Below are 22588 nucleotides of genomic sequence, written 5' to 3' on the forward strand. Positions count from 1 at the left end.
GGGAGGGAGGAGAGGGAGAGAGAGAAATATCAATGTGGGAGAGACACATGGACTGGTTGCCTCCTGCACATGCCCCAACTTGGGCAGCGGATCTAACCTGCAACCAAGGTATACGCCCTGGATGGGGAATAGAACCTTCGGTTTGTGGGCTGACACTTTAATCACTGAGCAAAGCCCGCCGGAGCAATGTATTTTTGGCTTAATCCCTTCACCTTTTTCCCACCCCTCTGACACCTTTCAGTTTGTTCTCTGTATATATGAGTCTAGTTCAATTTTGTTTGCTATTTTGTTCATTAGATTTCACATATAAGTAAAATCATATGGTACTTGTCTTTCTCTGACTGGCTTATTTCACTTAGCGTAATACTCTCCAGGCCCATCCATACTGTCACAAAAGGTGAGATTTCCTTCTTTTTTTACAGGTGAGTAGTATTCCATTGAGTAAATGTACCACAGCTTTTTATATCCACTCATCTATTGATGGGCACTTGGGCTACTTCCATATCTTGGCTATTGCAAATAATGCTGCAATGAGCATATGGGTGTATATATTCTTTCAAATTAGTGTTTTGGGTTTCTTCAGATATATCTCCAGAAGTGGAATCACTGGGTCATAAGGCAGTTCATTTTTTTTAGGTAACTCCATACTACTTTCCACCAATCTGCATTCTCATCAACAGTGCAAAGGGGTTCCCTTTTCCCCACATTCTCACCAACACATGTTTTTTGTTGATTTATTGATGATAGCCATTCTGATAGGTGTGAGGTGCTATCTCATTTAATTTTCATTTCTCTGATGATTAAGCATCTTTTGATATGTCTATTGGTCATCTGTACGTCCTCTTTGGAGAAGTATCTATTCAGGTTCTTTGACCATTTTTTTAATTGGGTTGTTTTTTGTTTTTGTGTTGATTTAAATTAATTCTTTATAGATTTTGGATATTAACTCCTTATCAGATGTATCATTGGTGAATATGTTCTCCCACTCAATGATTTGCCTTTTTATTTTGTTGATGGTTTCCCTTGCTGTGCAAAAAACTTTTTAGTTTGATGAAGTCCTGTTTGTTTACATTGTCTTTTGTTTCCCTTGCCCAAGGAAATATATCAGAAAAAAGTACTGCTACCAGAAATGTCTAAGATTTTACTGCCTATGTTTTCTTGTAGGATTGTTATAGTTTCAAGTGTAACATTTAAGTATTTAACCCATTTTGAGTTTATTCTTGTGTATGGTGTAAGAAGGTAGTCTAGTTTCATTATTTTTGCACATATTTGTCCAATTTTCACAATACTATTCACCAAATGGACTATCTTTACCCCACTGTATATTCTTGCTTTCTTTGTCAAATATCAATCTGGGCTTTCTATTCTGCTCTATTGATCTATATGTCTGTTTTTATGCCAGTACCATGCTGTTTTGATTACTATGACCTTATAGTATAGTTTAATACCAGGTAGCGTGATTCCTCCAACTCTGTTCTTTCCTAAGATTGCTGTGACTATTTTAGAGTCTTTTGTGGATCCATATAAATTATTGGAATATTTTTCTAATTCTGTGAAATACACCATTGGTATCTTGATAGGGATTGCAATGAATCTATAGATTGCTTTGGGTAGTAGGGACATTTTAACGATGTTACTTCTTCCTATCCATGAACACGGAATACGCTTCCCTTATTTGTATCTTCTTCAATTTCTTTCTTCAGTGTCATATACTCTCAGTACAAGTGTTTTACATCCTTGGTTAAATTTATTCCTAGGTATTTTTTGAAACAACTGTGAATGGGATTGTTTTATTAGTTTCCCTTTCTGATAGTTTATTATTGGTATATAAAATGCAACTGATTTCTGGATATTTATTTAGTATCTTGTTACTTTACTGAATTTACTTATCAGTTCTAGTAGTTCTTTGATAGGAACTTTACGGTTCTCTATGTATAGTATCATATCATCTGCAAATAGTGACAGTTTTACTTCTTCATTTCCAATTTGGATGCGTTTTATTTCTCCTTGTTGTCTGATTGTTGTGGCTAGGACTTGCAGTACCACATTGAATAAAAGCGCTGAAAGTGGACATCCCTGTCTTGTTCCCAATCTTAAGGGAAACACTTTTAGTTTTTGCTTATTGCGTATGATGTTGACTGTGGATTTGTCATATAGCCTTTATTATGTTGAGGTATGTTCCCTCTATCCCCACTTTGCTGAGAGTTATTACCACAAATGGGTGCTGGATTTTATCAAATGCTTTTTCTACATTTATTTATATGATCAAGTGATTTTTATCCTTCATTTTGTTATGTGGGATATCACATTTTTTATTTGTAGATATTGTGCCAACTTTTCATCCCTAGAATAAATCCCACTTGATCTTGTTTAATGTATTGCTGGATCCAGTTTGCTAACATTCTGCTGATGATTTTAGTATCTATGTTCATCAGGGATATTGGCCTATAATTTTCTTTCTTTGTGGTATCTTTATCTGGTTTTGGAATTAGGATAATGTTATAATGCTGGCCTCATAAAATGAGCTTGGGAGTCTTCCCTCCTCTTGAGTTTTTTGCAATAGTTTGAGGACAGGTGTTAGTTCTTTTCTGATGTCTGGTAAATTCAACTGTGATGCCATCTGGTCCAGGACTTTATTTTATTGGGACTTTATTATTATTATTATTGCTTCAATATTGTAATATCTCCACTCATATTTTCTGATTCTTCCTAATTATGTTTTAGAAGATTGTATGTTTATAGGAATTTATCCATTTCATCTGGAGTGTCCAATTTGTTGGAATATACTTGTTTAAAGTATTTTCTTAAAATCCTTTGTATTTCTTTTTGTCAGTTGTTACTTCTTTCACTTCTGATTTTATTTATTTGGGTTCTTTTTCTTTTTTTCTTGATACATTTGGTTAGAGGTTTGTTAATTTTGTTTATCTATTCAAAGAACCTGCTCTTGGTTTCATTGATCTTTAATATTGGGGTGTTTTTGTTTGTTTTGGGGGGATCTATTTCCTTTATTTCTGTGCTGAGCTTTATTATTTTCTTCCTTCTACTCACTTTTGGCTTTGTTTGTTGTTGTTTTTTTTCCAGTTCCTTTAGGTGAAATGCTAAATTGTTTATTTGACATTTTTCTTGTTTCTTGAGATAGGCCTGTAATGCTTCTTAGGACTGCTTTCACTGTGTCCCAGAGATTTGGGGTTGTTGTATTCTCATTTCCATTTGTTTCAAGGTATTGTTTGATTTCTTCCTTATACTCACTGTTAACCCATTCATTGTTTAGTAGTATGTTGTTTAGCCTCCATATCTTTGTGTGTTTTTCAGTTTTTTATCTTGTCACTGATTTCTAGTTTCATACCATTATGGTCACAAAAGATGCTTGATGTGATTTCAATTTTCTTAAATTTATTAAGATTTGTTTTGTGTCCTAATATGTGGTCTATCCTAGAAAATGTTCCATGTTCACTTGAAAAGCATGTATATTGTGCTACTTTGGGGTGAAATGCTCTGAAGATACCAATTAAATCCGTTTGATCTACTGTGTCATTTGTTGATTTTCTTTTTGGAAGGTCTGCTCCACCCTCCTTCTGCTGGAGCCCAGAGTGAGTGGCTGGGAATGAGATTTTGTATGTTGGCCTTTTAAGAGAGCAGCGGTGTCTCTAGTAGACTTTCGCCTTTCCCTGGTAGTCAGAATGCCTGCTGATTTTCATGGCCAGATGTTATGTGGGCACCTATTCCTGGCTCTGGTGCTCTGGGTTGGGGAGCCTGGCTTGGGGTTGAGAACCCATCCTTCTCAGGGGAACTTATAGCCTTAGATATCCCTCCAAAATCTCAGCCACTGCCCATGGGAGCAGGGCCAACCCTTTCACATCAATGCCCTTCCTACCAGTCTCAATGTGACTTCTGTAAGTCCTTGGTTATAAGACTTATCTTCAGCTAGTCTTTAGTTGGTTATTCAGGTTGTTTGCTGTATATTTTAGCTGTAATTCCAGTTTAGTCCTGAGAAGAGGTGAGTGTAACATCTATCTACTCTGCTGCCATTTTGGATCTGCCAAATTTTACATTTTAAATACATATGAGATGCAGTGGGGAAAAATGGCCTGTGTATTTTAAAGCCCATACACATATTTTAATAGTCATAATACCTACCATAGTGTCCTAACCCTATTAGCCATTTCTTTAATGTAGAATAGGAATTAAAAATAAGAGATCATTAGAAGAGAGAAGGTAAAAACACAGCTGAGGATCCTGGAGGATCCTGGAAGCATCAAAGAGAAACATAGAATATGGTAACAAAGAAAAAAATACTCCACACTATGCTCCAACTGACAACCCATCTAATCTTGTTTTTCATTTCCCCCTCCAAACCATTCCCTCTACTTCTTGCTGCAAAATCCCCTGGTTTTATCATCCTTACCTTCTTCCCACTGCCTCCAAGTGTCCTCAACTTAAAATCTACTCAAGCTCAGTTCAAAATTCCTAAGGCCAAATAAAAGATGCCACTTCTCACATCAAGAGGCAGAGTCTGTTCTCCATCACTGGAATTTGAACTGGTCTTGCGACTACCTCTGACCAAAAGAATGCAGCGGTTGCAGCTTTTGCTCTTGCTGTCTTGAAATGCTGCTCTGTCACCTCTGTGTAACAAGCCTTGTCTATGCAACTCAAAGACAGGGTCTACTGGTGAGCATGATCCAGCCTACAGTCAGCACTAATTGCAGACACATGTGAAAGGACATCTTAGGCCAGTGATGGCGAACCTTTTGAGCTTGGCGTGCCAGCATTTTGAAAAACCCTAACTTAACTCTGGTGCCGTGTCACATATAGACATTTTTTGATCTTTGCAACCATAGTAAAACAGAGATTTATATTTTTGATATTTATTTTATATATTTAAATGCCATTTAACAAAGAAAAATCAACAAAAAAAAATGAGTTCGCGTGTCACCTCTGACCCGCGTGCCATAGGTCTGCCATCGCTGCCCTAGGCCCTCCAACCCAATCAGAGTGCTGGCTGCCTGAGTAATGTCTAGTGAGTCCAGGACAAGAAATGCCTAGTTGAGAACAGCTCCAATCTCTGACCCGCAGAATCATGATTACAATAAAGCATCATTTAAAAAAAAATTCTAATGACTCCTGCCTACCTTTCAACTTCTTTTGTTTTTCTTTCTAATTCTTTCACTCAGTTTTAGCCAACTCTCAAGTTTTGTAGACATGCCCAGTTTTTTCTCAATTTAAGATTCTACACATTTTCTTTACTGCCTTTGAATCACGCTTCTCCACTCTCTTTGCTTTACTAACTCCTGTTCTGTCTTAAAAGCTTAACCTTATTGTGATTAGAAATTCTTTTGGAATTAATTTAAGGTGAGCAAGAAAATGTGCATATTAGTTAGTATGCAACTGGGAAAAACAAACATCGCAGAATCATGATTACAATAAAGCATCATTTAAAAAAAAAATTCTAATGACTCCTGCCTACCTTTCAACTTCTTTTGTTTTTCTTTCTAATTCTTTCACTCAGTTTTAGCCAACTCTCAAGTTTTGTAGACATGCCCAGTTTTTTCTCAATTTAAGATTCTACACATTTTCTTTACTGCCTTTGAATCACGCTTCTCCACTCTCTTTGCTTTACTAACTCCTGTTCTGTCTTAAAAGCTTAACCTTATTGTGATTAGAAATTCTTTTGGAATTAATTTAAGGTGAGCAAGAAAATGTGCATATTAGTTAGTATGCAACTGGGAAAAACAAACATTAGAGAATAAAGAAGTAGTCACGAATTCTTTTCATTTTTACTTTTTGATAAAATATGTTGTAAAAAGTTATGAGGTAATATAGAATTCAAGACAGATATTAGACTTTGAATCTTTGTGTAGCCTTAGGAAAGGCCTCAAAATCTCTCTAATTCTGTTTCCTTATTTACAATATGAGGAAAATTATACCTATCTTATTGGGTTGTGAGGACTGAAGTCATTAGTCAGTAATTTCATATAACCTATATCTCCAGTGCATCTCAGCATCAAGTACAGATGTGTCTCTCTTACCACAATTCAGCAAAACCTTCATATTCTGAGCCTGACGTTTTATAGTTTTAAGTAAATATTACTTGTGCCAAAATAGTGTAAAAGGCAGGATCAGAGATCTCCCCCTAAGAGAGAATACTTTCCCTTTATGAGGAAATGTGGATCCCAAGAGCCCCAGAACACAAGTAATCCTCGGGGCAACTTTATTCTCCACGACAGGTGCAAATGCTTCTTGAGGACATAAGGGGAATAAAATACAAAGTTAATATTTATGACTATATTTGTTGGTTTACCTGTTTCTGACTGGACGGAAGAAGGTATCAGTGTATCAAGTATTGCTGAATGATGTTTAGGGAACATCTCTAAACAGCAAAAGCTGGCCTTACCACATAAACAGGCTGCATCCGAGAGAGAAGAAAGGGCCTCTGCTTTCTGATTCAACTTCCTCATCAGGTACACTATCTGAGCAGTAAACTGTACTCACAAACTAAGCAACTGCTGTTCAGCCTAACATTTGTCTGTAAATGAAAGGCAATAACACCATAGTGAGGAATCAGGCCACAGAATTAGGCCGACTTATTCTAAATCCAGCTGTTATCTAACCTCTTTATTCCTCTCCCACATTGTATGTCATAATAATAGTACCTTCCTCATAAATATGTTATGAGGATTCAAATGAGGTGACCTCCTTTGCACAATACCTGGCAGAAGGTGAGGCCCCATTCATCCACGTGACGGCAGCCTCTCAGTCCACCGTCACTGTTTTTATGCTACTGTAGAAGGTGCAAAGTTGCTTATAAAGCTCACAGTTAGGGGTGAGGATTGGCTGATGGGGTTGGCGGGCTATGCACTCTGTTTCCACAACATCATCCCTCTCTTTCCATGGGTCAGTTAGTAAACCAGCAGAAGATAAGAAACACAAGAAGGCTGCTTTTCTGACCATTTCCCAATTACAGATTTATTTAAGTTAGAAGCTCCTTTTCTGGGTATAACTCCTCCTCAATGTGTTAGATTGGTGTTCTCATGATTTCGGAATGGGAACAACCTCATCATCTGAGAACCTGTTAGAAATGCAAGTTCTCAGGTTCCACCCTAGGCCTACTGAATCAGAAACTCTGGGGATGGAGCCCAGCAATCTGCCTTTTTAACATACTCTGCATTTTAACATACTTTTTCAGGAAATTGTGATGCAAGCTAAAATTTGAGAACCACTGGGTTAGAATATCAGTCACTCACACACCAACTGCTTTACATTTTTTAAATTCAGATCCACCTCAGAGAACAAAAGGGTGACTGTACTAGGACTGATGGAGAAATTTTATAGCTGTGGGCACCCAGGATAAAGAATAGGTCTCAGCCTTTGCTAGCAGATGGAAGGATGAGGGTCACTAGCCTCCATACATAGAGAATAAATATGGTCAGTTTTATCTGGACTGGGAAGTTGAATGTGGGTCATGGAAAAATGACCTCTGGGCAGCCATGTGGTGAAACAACACCTAAGCTGGGCTGTTAGACTTGATGGTGAGGCTCCAGGTTGCCATAAACCAGCGTATAATAGAAAGAGAACTTAGGAGACCTCTGAACCCCAGCAGCTGTTCCATACTTTTTTGTATGTGTGTTTGATCACTGTGTTTTTCTTATGCCTCAGTTTCCACAGGGCAAGGAAGACCCTTTCATTCTAGCTACTTTCTACTTTGACACAGGGATCTTCTCCCCTTTTTCCAATCATAATTCACTCCAATGATAAGAAATGATTTATAATTTATTCCTACATGCATTTGCTTTGATATCCCTTTGCCTGAAATGATGTTTTTTTCTTGAATAACTCAAAAGTTATTTTTGTATATTAACCTCAAATAACACCCCTAGGAAGTCTTTCCTGACCTCTATAAAGTTAACTGTTCCTTTCTCTGTGCCACACCTAGCTTATATATAGATCTATTATTGTTCTTAGCATACCATACTATCATTAATTTATTTAGATATCTAGGTTCTCTTGACACTTATCTTAAAAAAAGAGAGAGATTGTGTTTTAGTAATAATCTCTTTAAAGTAGACATGATAATTTTTAAAAAGCCAAACCCCCAAATTTTTGCTCATTGTCATCTGTGATAATGCTATTAGAAGACTGGACATTTTAGGTGGTCACCTTTATTATGACTTTTTTAACTGAAAATTGTATTGAGGTAATTATAAATTGACATGCAGTTGGATAAATACAGAGAGTTCCATTGAACACTTTATCCAGCTTCAGTTGATGGCAACATTCTGTAAAACTGCAGAAAAATATCACAATCAGGATGATGATATAAATATAAACTACCAAACTTCTTCAGATTTGTTTAGCTTTGCTTGCTTTGAGTTCATTTTTTTTCTCTTTTTTTCTATCTTCTTGAGGTAGGGATGTATTTATTGGAGATCTTTTATCATTTCTTTTTTTTTTTCAAGATAAAATAATTAAATTTCAGAGGGAAGGCAGGGGAGGGTGGGGCTAAGGGGGAGAGATCAACCAAAGGACTTGTATGGATGCATATAAGCATAACCAATGGATACAGAGGGGGGACAATGGGGGGGGGATAAGGATACATTTGTAATACCTTAATCAATAAAGGCAAAAATAAATAAATTTAATTTGTACATACATCCATACAGGAATTCCACATACATTGGGAGGTTCAGAGACAGAAAGGGAAAATGAGGCATATATAACATTCTATTTTTAAAAATTATCTTTATTGTTGAAAGTATTACAGATGTCCCCTCTTTTTTTTCTATAGACCCCTTCTAGCCTGCACCCATTCCCCACCCCAGGCCTTCACCACACTATTGTCTGTGTGCATGGGTTATGCATACAAGTTCTTTGGTTCTCTTCCCATCCACCCACCCACCCCCACCTTCCCTCTGAGATCCATCAGTCTGTTCCATGCTTCTGTGTCTCTGGATCTATTTAATTCATCAGTTTATTTTGTTTTTTAGATTCCACACATGAGTGAGATCATGTGATAGTTGTCTTTCTCTTGCTGGCTTATTTCACTCAGCATAATACTCTACAGGTTCCTCCATGCTGTCTCAAAGGGTAAGAGATCCTTCTTTTTTATTGCTGCATAGTATTCCATGGTATAAATGCATCACAGCTTTTAATATAAGCACTTAGTGCTATAAATTCTTCTCTTAGCACTGTTTAGTTCTCTCCCAATTTCACTCAGCAGCCTCCATGCTCACTAAGCCCACAGAAAATCAGGAGACTGCCTCGGGTCCATCTGCCCACCCTTAGGGGCTGGGAACACCAGGGTCTTACGGTTTGTATACCTTTTGAGGAATAGAAGCATGCAACTACTTTATCTAAAGCCACCTGTGGTTTCTGTTATTTCCACCCACCCCTTGGGACTGGATGGGGAAAGGAACAAGGATCCTTCACATACAGGCTAAGTTATCTAAGTCTCTTTGCTTCCCCTTTGATTCTCTTTTTTGCTGCCCAGAGTATTCTTACAATATTTGGTTGTGGACAGTGCTGGGAAAGTGATCTTCCTGCTACTTATCATTAATCCTCTCAGGAAAAAAAATTTTCTCTCTCTCCTCTCTCTCTCTCTCTCTCTCTCTCTCTCTCTCTCTCTCTCTCTCACACACACACACACACACACACACACACACGGAATGGTTTTGGGTGCACTCTGAGAATCCTCCTGTTCTTCCAGAAGCTGAGATCTAAATGTTCTGTAAACACCCTAACTTCTAAGTATACTGGAAGAATTGCCGGTGGTTAGGTGTCAGTCACTAATTCAGAGAAGTGGCTCAAGTCTCAACCATCACTCCTTGATGCCAACTCCTACCCTTGCCCTGCCAACCCCAACAATATAATAACATTGACAAAGAGGAGGGGAAGTCATCTCTAAAATTAACAGTTATGGGGAAAATTATCTCTATTATTGCATCTTCTGTCCTTTGGGGAGAAAATAGGTTTTTATTTTCCTCCCTCTATTAATTGGCTAGGGCTGTTGTAACAAAGTACCTCAAAACTGGGTGGCTTAACAATAGACATTGGTCATTTCACAGTTCTGGAGCTTAGAAGGCCGATATCAAGGTGTTGCGGGGTTGGTTCCTTCTGAGGACTCGGAGCGGGAAATCAGTTCTAGGCCTCCTTTGTTGGTTTGCAGATGGCCCTCTTGTTCCTGTTTCTGTTCATATCATCCTCCCTCTGTGTGTGTCTGTCTCTATAAATTCCTAAAAATTTTCCCCTTTTATAAGGACATCTATCACATTGGATTAGGCTCACCTAATCCTAATGACCTCATTTTAAATTAATTTCCTCTGTAAAAACTCTATCTCCATATAAGGTTACATTCAAAAATACTGAGGGTTAAGACTCCAACATTTTTTAAAAATATATTTTATTGATATTTTACAGAGAGGAAGGGAGAGGGATAAAGAGTTAGAAACATCGATGAGAGAGAAACATCGATCAGCTGCCTCCTGCACACCCCCCACTGGGGATGTGCCCACAATCAAGGTACATGCCCTTGACTGAAATCGAACCTGGGACCCTTGAGTCCGCAGGCCGACGCTCTATCCACTGAGCCAAACGGGTCAGGGCTCCAACATTTTTTGAAGGGGAAATAAAATTCAGCCCATAACACCCCTATAGCCAAGCAATTGGCATAAAAGGGAGACGAGCATTTTGTTCCATAATTAGGTGCCTGCTTTGTCAATGGACTTGCCAGTCTTCCCTATGCTACTTGAGCAGAGAAGTGAAATATAGAGGAGCCCCCACACCCCACTCCAACTCCATCTGCCTGGGCCCCAGCAGCTCTGAGTTTTCAAGAGGAATGTTAGTTGTCAGATTGGTTCTGTATATGACCTCGAGCCCTAGTAGTTGGTATGTAAATAAAAAGAGAGGACACAATATCACCATCTGCCGCAATGTGGAAAAAAGAGGTACATGTTGTTGAGAAATGGAGCCTTTTGTTTTCAACTGGGGGTGAGCTGGCAGATGCAACTAGATATCAGGGACTCCCAATCCCCAAGGGAGCACAAGGTCTGTTAGGAGCACCTATGACCCACAGAGATAACCAGAATAGCAATCATTTACCAAGAACAGCGTCACAGCCTTGCCAAGTCTATAAGGCAAGAACACCTCCATTCGTCCATGGTTCCCCACCTCCTGGGTGAAAGGACAGGTAGACAGAGGAGCAGCGTGAGAGCCAACTGTGCCTCACCGTTCACTCTAGACTCCAGGGTCTGGCTAATCGTATCTTAATTTGGTTATGGCATGGAAGTTTTTATAAATAAAACCAAATCTGCTAAATCAAACAGTCCCTCTGAAAATACAAAATTGAGAAGATCTGGGCAGAAAAGGTGGTAAGGAAGCCACTACCCAGCAGGAAACAGACATGTGATAGATCAAGATTGAGGAAAGTGAGTGAAAAAATAAAACCATGTCAGGCTTGCTTCTCGTTGAGCGGAGACTCTAAACACGGATAACATGCACAGACACACATAGCAACACTAAGGTATAATCCACTTAAGTTCCTGCTGTTTCACTTAGCTTATCATGGACAGTTTCCCCTGTCATTAGGTATTCCTCAGAAAGATAATTTTTTAAAATGTTTTTATTGATTTTCAGAGAGAGGAAAGGAGAGGGAGGTAGAGAGAGATAAAGACATCAATGATGAGAGAGAATCATCGATCGGCTGCCTCCTGGAGGCCCCTTACTGGGGATCAAGCCCATAACTCAGACATGTCCCCTGACCAGTAATTGAACCATGACCTCCTGGTTCATGGGACAATGCTCAACCATAAAGGTACACCGGCTGGGCCAGAAAGATAAATTTAATGACTATGGTTTCTGTCATCATTTTATAAGTGTACTATTAGGTGTTTAATCTTCCTCCTATTGGATATTCAGGACACATTTAATATACTGGAATCAATATATGAAAATTGTCCTTTATGCCCAATATATAAACTTGAAAATCTGTCTCATTTTCTTATCCATTTTTCTATATATTAATACTAGTATACTGTGTTATTCTAGAAGATGATCTATGTTTTACTTATAGAATACATTCATAATTATTTGTATATATCTTTGCTAAACTTATTTTATGTCAGCCATCTAATTTCACTAGCATGGGAGGACAAGAGAGAACACTGGGGATCGAGATTTACATGTCTGTTTTCAAGACCCATCAAAGTGAAAGAGTTTGCTATGCAAGCAACCATTCATGACCATAACATATGACAGCACACAGGTCTGAATTTAACCTGAGTGTTACTGCATGGCAGGAAACAGCAGGAAAATAGTGATGAAGAATAATCACCTCTCTATTAATTAACTATGGTTGGAACTCTACTAGTAGATCTACCATTTCCATGCCATATGAACTTGGACAGGTGGTTTTACCCCTCTGTGTCTCCATTCTTAGTCTGTAAATAGTGAATAATCATAGTACCTACCTCAGGGTTGATGAGAGGATTAAATGAGAACATTCCTATAAGCTTCTTAGGACCAGAATATGGCCCTTAGAAAATGCTCAGGTAATGTTAGCTACTAATATTACTTATCAGAAGCTATAGATTAACCTCATTTTAGGCATGGATATTTGGATGTAATTCAAACCTTTACTCGAAGTTACTTGTTCCTTGATTTAGATATAAAACAGAAATCAGTCTTAACCTAACACCAACTATATTTTTAATATGTAAATTAATTTTTTGATATGTAAAGTACAGATACATTAATGTTACCTGTCAATATTTATACTGATAATAATTATAATTATACATAAACACAAAATGAAAAAAATAATTTCCCTAATAAGCGTGCATCCTATAAGTTCCTGTAAGTCTTTCACCGCATGACCAGCATCGACTGGGGAAATTATATACTGAAATTAAATTGCTATAGAGTAGTTAGGTTAATTTGAAATATAAAAAAATATGTATCTACAGCACACATACAAACAATTTACCCTGGAGTTTCATAAGGATCATGTCATAACTTCACAAAACCAAGAACTATGGAACAGCCCAGTGTGAAATTCCAACATCATCTCCCTTCAGGTCTGCCTGTCACCAGAGCAGACGGGGCTAGAGTGGAATTTGGAGCTCTTCCCCCACAGGCAGGAGGAGGCTTGTCTTGGCCTCCCGGGGAAACCTGGGTAGGAGGTTCACTTTTTGTAGAATCTTCACCCTGGATAACACGTCTTTAGTTATGTCACAGTGAAGACATGCCATCCCAGCAATGTGGAGGCGGAGGAAGCTCTGCCCAAGGATAAGATAAAAGATTTTAAAGTCTGTTTAGAATTCAGGGCAGATGCAGGAATGCAAAAATCCCTCAGCTTCTGCCTGTACCCAGCCCACAGGAAGGGTGAGAGGCAAGAGGCAGGGAAGTGCTGCGGTGGTGCGATCTCAGAGGTACGCCTGGCTGGCTTTGGCAATGCCTGTTCCTATTGTTAGAACACCGCCCCGCACGAAAGCGCTGTGGCTGGCAACTCTCTAAAAGAATGTAAGGAGTCTACCACACAAGATTAATGCTCCTTTCCTGCATCGTGGGGTGTTATAAATAGGGCTGCAGCTTTTTATACACTATCAAGTAGTATGCTACCCAATAGAAAACAGGCAGAGGGAACCCAACATAGCCTAATTTTACAGAGAGCAAAAAATTGACGTCACGGATCCATTTTAAACACATTTTAAAATACTTTAAGAAATGCTCACACGCTCTGGGGGTACAGAACCAAGCCAATGGCCCAGTGCGCAAATTTTGTGTGTGTGTGTGTATATATATATATGCATTTGTGTCTAAAATAATATGTATGTGATAATCATAAATATATACTGAGAAGTAACAAACAGCTCTTGGATTTTACCTGTAGGGAAAAGAATACATATTATTATGGGGGTAGCTTTAAGGTGGAAGATAAGTCTTGCTCTAAAGCCTTCATTTTCTAGAACAGAAGCTTTCCTCCCAGTGCAATCGGCCCTCCTGCCTACCTGTGCTGGTGGCGCTGGGGCTGGCCAGCAGTGGCCCCGCACCCTGAGCCGGGGGCTGAGGCTGCCCATCGCTCAGCTGCTTGACGCGCTTGCGGTGGGATTTGCCGTTGTAATGGACCTGGGCTTGGGCGGCAGAGTTCAGCTGGATGTTGCACACCTCACAGAAGGAGAACAGGATTTTCTTTTTCTCTTTACTGAACTGGTCCTCAGGCCGGTCGTTTTTTATCCTCTTGTCTTCAAAGCCCCGCAGAAAAGTTGCCATATTCATAATTCCATCTTCAGGGTAGTTGTCAGGGCTTAAGTAGTACTTCATACCTGGAAAAAAAAGAGGTATCACTGCTTGTGAAATATGTGCCTTCTTGTTTTCTAGTATGATTACAATTAATGTTCATTATATGGTTGAAGCTAAAAGTCTCCGAGCTACACAGTGGTCACTCTTGGAAAAAATTATCAAGAGAACCTAACTGAGCAAATAAGGTCTTTGAACATGAGCTCCCTCTATCTGGAGCACTTTCAACTCCATCTTTACCCCTCCCCCCATCACTTCTCAAGGCCCTTTCTCTCTTAAGTCCTGAGATCTTAGCTGGAGCAGCACCCTCTCCAGGAAACCAGCCTGAGCCTGGAGACAAGGCAGATCTCTGGTTCCATGCTTGAATAGTGCTGTGTGGCCTCCCTTCATAGCATCCATCACCAGTGATTTTATATGTGATTATGCAATTATTTGGTTTATGTCTATTCTCCAATAGAGTGTCAATTCTCTGAGAGCCGCAACCTCATTTCTGGATTTCCCATAGGCCTAAAACAGACCTTTTACATAATAGGAATTCAAACATCTGTTGAAGAAAGGAATGAATAAATGATGTTATGAACCCAGAACTGTGAAAGGTGTATGTGACAGACACACAGGTGCACACCTGCAAACAGACACAAGCCCTAACCAGTGGAGGAGGCAAGTAACAAAGACTAAAACACAGTATGTCTGCAACCTTCTATTTGGTTGTGTTCCAAAAGCCAGAGGGAATTTGAACATATTTTCTTCTAGATGTAGTGAAACAAATTGTACTTAGGTTTCCAGAATAGCCCATAAATATCAATTTAACCTTTTATGAGGTTGAAATGCACAACACATCTTAAATACAAAATAACAGAAATGCAATATATGGTAAAGTAATAATTGAAAAAGAGTAAAACAGATTAAGACATAATTTCTTTACTTTTAAGTGCTTATGTTTTTCATTTATTTAGTTAAGGATATAGTGATAGATTATAACTTAGGTGAAGATTTTAAAGGAGACTTTTCAGTACCTCAAGAACCTTAGCTGATGAAGACAGCCTTGACTTTGTATCTTGTTCAGTTCTACTGTAACATATATAATTTCTTCATTTTAGCAATACCAGGATTACCAGGATTTTCATACTTAGTGCAATTATTGCCAGGTTTTTGGTTGTCAATTAGAATAAAGAAAATGACACTCTCCTGGAAGAAAGAGGAGTACAAGAGTCTAGGAATACCGGTCAAATGTAAGGAAAAAGGGGGATGCAAGAGAAAGAATTGGCTGAGGTGGACAGTACTGTGCCATGAAGGATTCAGATAAACAAAGGGTCATGGCTTGTGAAGGATTTCTGCCTATGGGAAAAATGCAGGAGGTTGAAAAATATTGGCTTTGAGAAGTTGTGTTGATCCAAGTTGGCACGGAGCTCTATGGGAAGGAAGGAGCAAGTAGAGACTAGTCCATACTTGGAGTGTTCACCCGTTGAAAATGAGTTATAGCACAGGGTATGACCATGAAGACATATATTGATTATATTCATACAGCATGCCAGAAAGAACCCCTCATTTACACCCATACACCCTATACCAAAGTGCCCTAATGCATTATACCACAGGCTAAATCATAATCCTCAGAGAGTTGTTAGAAAGTTCCTCATTTTGATATGTAAAGCCTATCTGTCCCATGGACACTTTACTCTGACGCCACCATTTTAAGAAACAAATAGAGTTTCCAAATGAATCTATCCCTTTTAGCTCTCCACAAAGGCAGCTATCCTCCTTAAAATCTACTCAAACTATACATAAATCAGGTTTAAGCAATTCCTGTAGCTGAGATTTAAAAGAAATGTTATTTAAACTGCACATATATCAATATTTTTTCTTTTATTCCCTAAACCCAAAATATTATGGGGTCACAAAACCATTTTTCTCCTAAAACTTTAGAAAATATCTGTGCCATATAAAAGTTATGTTCTATTACTATATGTTCTCTCTTAAAATACTAAAATGTATCTTAAGAATTAACTGAACTAATTGATAAAGAGATAATTTTTAAAAAGAGTTCATCATTAATATATCATTCCCTGTCTAGAAAAACCACTCCATTGTAAAACATAAGGAAAACAAATAATTTTTAACCTGGCAAGGCCAGGTCAGACACCCTCTCATTGAATCACTGAAGTCTGAATGTTACATTTCAGCTCAAGCAACCAAGATCCTTGACTCAGCTGAGGACTAATGACACTTTAGTCTTAATATTTAACATTTTTGGACATGGCTGGCCTTTCCCAGTGCTAATTAACACACTGTAGTTCACAAGAACATGACATACTTCATGACTTTTAAATTTGAAATCTAAAAAAAAAAAGACTTTGTACTATCTTATAAAAGATAAAACCTGTTTATTTACCTGTGCTTTTCTGATTGCTATTTGTCCTAGAAAAAGTCATGCTTTAGATTTATTTAAACATATATTTATTTTAAGTAGTTAGAAAGCTTTAAAATGAAATGAGGCACTGTAGGAAAGAAGTCCTGCCTGGGAGGTGGGGAATATGTGTTCTGTCCACCAAGCCCCAATTTATTAATCCTAGTTGGCCAAGATAAAAACACACAGAGAAGGAAGGTAAAAGTTGACTTCTTGGGTATCAGGCTAGAAACAACAACTTTTCCTCAAATATAATTTTTGGGAAAATTAAGAGGTCAGTAGAATATGTTCATTTTTTGGTATGTTTCAATATTTATGTTATAATAGAATTCATATATTGGAACTACAGTGGCTAAAAAAATTAATAAAATTAATAATCTTAAAAAATAAAGAGCTTAAAATAAACCAGAGGAAGCAACATTGCTGCTTCTTGCTCAGGAGAGTGACTCCGAAGAATTCTTTGCTTACCAGCCCCAAAGTACTCAGCACACTTCTACAGCGTTTTAACTTCATTGTATTGGGCTGAAATTATTGCTTAGTGCTTGATTTCAGTAGGCAGTTCATCTATCTGAGATTTTTTTTCTGATGGCCTACTGACACCTTATTGAATTATATCTAGTAAAATAGATCTTAATGGGGTGCTCTGGCCTAAAGTGAATCCCAAGATATTTTGACACTAATTGCTGAATAAGAGAAACTGATGTTTTAATGTTTCTAGCAGTTTGTTTCCCTTGAGGAAAAGATTTAAATTCAGCTTTGGGGGCACACTGCTCTTTTGTTTTGGAGAAAAACCTCTTAAAGGACCATCCAGTTAAGTGGAGATGTGAAGGTAAACCATAGACTCTGGAGCTAATATGGTCTGAGGAGCTTAATCTGCTTTTAGTAATTATATAAAAAGTTGTTTTCACTGCAGCACAGAATCACCTCTGCAAATTATATATTTTTTCACACATTTTTTCCTTCTGCAAGTCAATTTAAATGGTGTTGTCCCTAAAAGTTTTTGTTAGCTACTGGGAGATGTGTTTTCTTGTTCAAGCACTTCACCAGAAGAGATGGGTGGGGACTGGAATCCAGTAAGCACATGAATGCCTCTTACCTTAGAAAGAACAACCTGAGATTGCTGATGCTCAAACTGGACTACACCTTTTAAGCCCCATATTTGTGATCATTTCTGATTCATCAACTCAACTTTGGGAAAAGTACCGATGTTCTGAATTCTCTCAAGACCTAAAAGGAAAAGACCATACCTCTGTGGATGGGTGCAGGATTGTCACAGAGGAAGAGATCTTTCCAGTGTCCGTCTAAAATGATTCACAGGAGCAGGAAATAGCCCGGTAGAGGGATGAGCCTGTAGCTGCTGTCACTGGGCTTGGGAGACAGGTGACTGTGATCCAGATATTAGAGACTTGTTCTAGTCATTCCCTTTGTGGTAAAGTTAATGGATTCCTGAAACATGGAGATGGGCCTGAGCCTGGGCAGAGAAGACTGCATAATAGCGATTCCTACAGAAGGGGTGGCAGGGGAGGGCTTTGGTCTGTGAACTCAGAGAATCTCCATGTCTAGTAACAAGAATGGAGTTCTCCACTTATATTTTCTTCCCTTTTTTCTTTTGAAATCCTAAAGCCATGAGTGAAGCCATGTAAACATCACAGCTGATCTTTGTAATAGTGTGGGAAATTGTGTGAGTCTGGAATGGCACCCAGGGTTACAGCCCTGTGTGGGAAAGCAGCAGCAGGAGGCTGCAGATGTTACTTACTGACAAAAGAATGATGCAGTGGTCCAGACCAGGCAGCTGGTTGAGATGGTGAATAACAACTGACTTGTTGGAGTATCTCAGTTGTTCAAAAAAGTGTGCAAGAGGGCAAGTTGATAAAATATTGAAATTCTTGCATTAAGTAGGGAAAAGGTTTGAACTGTTTTGAATTAGGTAATACAATAGGTAAATAACCCGAGGCATTCGAGTTACCCAACTGTAAATCAAACAAGGTTATTTTATTCTCTTTCATGATTGTAGATCCTAAGCCAATCCAGCACTTAAAAGGTGTTCCATGAACCTTTGGCAAAATAAAAATATAGTTATAATTAATTCAGCTTCTTTATGTTGTATCTATATGAGATAAATGTTAGCTGACCCTAATACAACTATTATTTCATAACATATGTAATTCAAATGATCATGCTGTATGCCTTAAACTTGTACAGTGATGTATGTCAATTAAAAAGAAAGAAAAAAAATCTCATAACCCAGCAGAGCAACGAATAAAACAGCACGTGCGCGCGCACACACACACAAACACACAGAGTAAAAGGCCAGCTTTGCTACCTCAAAATTATTACCTCAAAGAGATAAGTAATGTTTAAACTAATAATAAAATTCAATTTCTATTTCCATGTTTTAAAACTTATTTTTAATGATGTTTTAGGCTTTGGCCTCAGGCAAATATTGATTTTAACACCAAAAGGTGTACCTGTAGCTATAAGAAAGAACAATGCTTATTGACTGGGCTATGCAGACTTCTTCATAATGAGGAAAGCCAATTCCACTCACCCTCCGCTCTCCCTGGCACCCTGGAATGGCATGAGACAGCAGAACACAGGAGGGAGAACCTGAAATCATAACCAAGCATGGACACCTGGGCAAGGGCAGGCGCTGCAGCTGCGTTCCTCCCACAGCAACCTTGAACACCTTCCTGAGCAGGCAGGCCCTGGAGCCACTGCAGCAGGTCTTCCTGTGAAGCAAGAACAAGCTCTCCTGGCTCCCTGGGTACCTGCCATTGCACCTTCTGTGGCATGGAAGGGAACTTGAGTAATTTCATGGATTGCTCCACACAGATCAGACCCATCCATCAAGCAAGTAATGTCTCAGTTCATTGAAATCTCAGGTCATCTTAGCAAGTTTACAAACAAGAATGGTGTTTTCTGGCTTTTTCTATGTGGGAAAGTGTAGTTAAACTAAAGAGACCATGTTACATCATCTAATCTCCCGTCATATTCTCTCTAAATATCATCTAGACACATTTGTGCATTGATTGAATTTTTACTCATTGTAAAAGTAATTTATATCACTCTAGAGATTTTGGAAAATACAAAGAGCAGAAAGTAATTAGGGGAAATTTTTCCATCAAAGTTAACCACATTTTGTTATGTATTTCTAGTCTTTTTAAATGCATATATTGTTTTCAAATAATTCTGGTTCAACGACACATACTTGCTAAAAGTTCAAATATGTAAATATATTAGAGCCAAACTTTTTAATTGATTGTATTTACCTGAAATTAGATTAACAAGAAGTCAACATTTTATCTTTCTGATGAGGATCAAAGGCACTTGTACCAAGTGTTCTACAGAAGAGAAACGGTGCTATGAATGCCTTTAACAGGGGCTGCCCTGGTCAAGGCAGTCTGAGAGGTCATGTTTGAACTAAGAGCTATAGAATGAATAGGAGTAAAGAAGAGAACATTCCAGACAAAGAAGATGAAATGTGCAAAGATCCAGAAGCCCAGTCCCTCTAGAGCAGAGAAAGAGGAATGAGATGTGTAATATAGCAGAGGCACTAAGTCGAGGCCAAGCTGGAGTGTCAGTCTAGGGAAGGGGCACAAGTGATTTACACCGGAGGACTGACATGAACAGGTTTGATTTGTGAAAAAAACCACTTGGCCTTCAGAGTAGATAAAACATGTGGTGTACAGTAGAGAAGTTTCCATGTGAATATAGACAAATTCCAAGGAAGCGAAAATGTGGATGGGCCTGGAGATGATGGTAAAGGAAAAAGTGAAGAGGTTCAATAAACTTGAGAAGAAAAATCAACAGGACTTGGTGATGGGTTAAATGGGACTGGGGGAGGGGGCAGAAGGAGATATTGGTGTCAAAGATGATTCCATGATTCTAAACCCTGATCATATATTAGAATGACCTGCGACAGGTTTCTAAAAGACTATAGTCAGGGCCCCATTCTTAGAGATTCTGATGTAACTGGTCTGGGATTGGACCACAGCCTAATATGGTTAACTTTTATGGTAGGAACATAGAAAAATGTCCCCTAATTATTTTCTGCTCTTTGTATTTTCCAAAATCTCTAGAGTGATATAAATTACTTTTATAATGAGCAAAAATTCAATCAATGAATTCCCCCCCAGGTGTCCCTAATGGGCAGCCAGGTTTGGGAACCACTGCTCTAAAGATCACAGCTATTTGAAAGTAATCTCTGCCCTAGTCCAGGGGTCTGCTGTCCAACTGTCAATAAATTTTACCCTGACAACACCTAGGTGTGGAAAGAGCATTTGATTCCTCCATTCCAGAGAGAAGCACCAGCACTTATGAGCCCCATTAGACTGCAATCCCCAGAATACTACATAGCAAACCCCAGAATACAGATAGCCTCCCCAGAACCTTCTCCTTAGGTCATGAATGATTCTCTCTCATCTTTAAGACACAGGTGTCCCTGAGGACTGGAAGGATGGAGCTTTCTGAACCACATCACATCCAGGAAGTTAGAGCTCTATAGTCAATTCTCAGATGCTAGCCTAACTCTCATTTTCTAATACGAAGAATTTCCTCTTTGGCTAACACACCTCCATCCTACCTTCTTGGAGCAGTTTTCACTTAATTCCCAAAACCTATCTAAAAATGAATTGAATGTGCCATGCCCTCCTTTAGACCTCATCCTTGACTGTAGGCAACTTCTCTGCTAATTCCCTTTTACCCCAGATAAGAAAGCTTTTTATTCTAAGCATCACAATAGGGTAGTCTTTCTAACCCTTCCTCGGAACTTTGTTGATAATACTATTTAGAAATATTTTAGACATTTTAATTCAGAATAACTTATTCCCAAAAAAAAGCTGTTTTCTTAGGAAATGTATTGGCATGGAATTTGTAGTAAAAATAACAAACTTATATAAATTAACTATGTGATTAATTAGCCATGTCAGGGAACTTTTGCCCATGAAAAATGGAAGACAGGTGGACAAGATGCCCATTCAATAGATGTAAAATACAAACTAGAACTCTCTCAGTATATGGTCATCCTATACTTAAAACATATTGCTTTATGACATGAGGCCTTCAATGATGAGCCAAACCCAAGAAAGCAATAATTCAGTCTAGGCTGTTTAAATATACTTTCTCCATACTCTTTACATGAAGAAATAAACCTTGAAATCTTATGATTTCCCTAAAGGACTAATAACTATACTGCATTGTTACTTTCATATATTCTAGAATATACCTAAAATATGTATGTCTTGAATATATCTATAATTGAAAATTTAAAAAATATGCCTTCTTTCTGGAAAACAAAACTGATACAAAAAGATCTTAACCTAATAGTGTTTTAGTATTTTTTAAAATTACTTTAGCATTTTCTCATTACGAACTAATGGTTTATTCTCACCAATTAATCTTTAGATTCAATTCAATTTTAACCAAAATACCAAAAAGATTATATTATGAAACTGACAGCATGATTTTAAAATATATATGGAAGTTCAATGAGCCAAGAATAGTCCAGGCAGTTCTGAAGAACAATACAGCTGGAGGGCTTAACTACCAGATACTACAGCCTATTATGAGTCTATAGCAATTAAAACAGTCCAATTTTAAGGAGAAAAAAAAACAATGGGAGAGTCTAGACCAGGGGTGGGCAAACTTTTTGACTCGAGGGCCACAATGGGTTCTTAAACTGGACCGGAGGGCTGGAACAAAAGCATGGTTGGAGTGTTTGTGTGAACTAATATAAATTCAAAGTAAACATCATTACATAAAAGGGTACGGTCTTTTTTTTTTTAGTTTTATTCATTTCAAACGGGCCGAATCCAGCCCGCGGGCCATAGTTTGCCCACGGCTGGTCTAGCTCTACCATTAAGTGAAGTCATGAAATAGATACTTTTCAAAAAAACT

General features: G+C 38.3%; 1 protein-coding gene across 1 annotated transcript in view; it reads right to left on the reverse strand.

Annotated features, from left to right (window-relative positions):
• The window catches only part of ZNF385B (zinc finger protein 385B), a 361135-nt gene that overhangs the window by 257614 nt on the left and 80933 nt on the right, over positions 1-22588 (reverse strand). The window contains exon 3 of the mRNA XM_005857643.2: positions 13998-14312. Coding sequence (XP_005857705.1) covers positions 13998-14312 — 315 coding nt within the window. The remainder of the gene's footprint in view (positions 1-13997; positions 14313-22588) is intronic.

This window comes from Myotis brandtii, unplaced genomic scaffold, assembly GCF_000412655.1.
Source record: "Myotis brandtii unplaced genomic scaffold, ASM41265v1 scaffold112, whole genome shotgun sequence".
Lineage (NCBI taxonomy): Eukaryota > Metazoa > Chordata > Mammalia > Chiroptera > Vespertilionidae > Myotis > Myotis brandtii.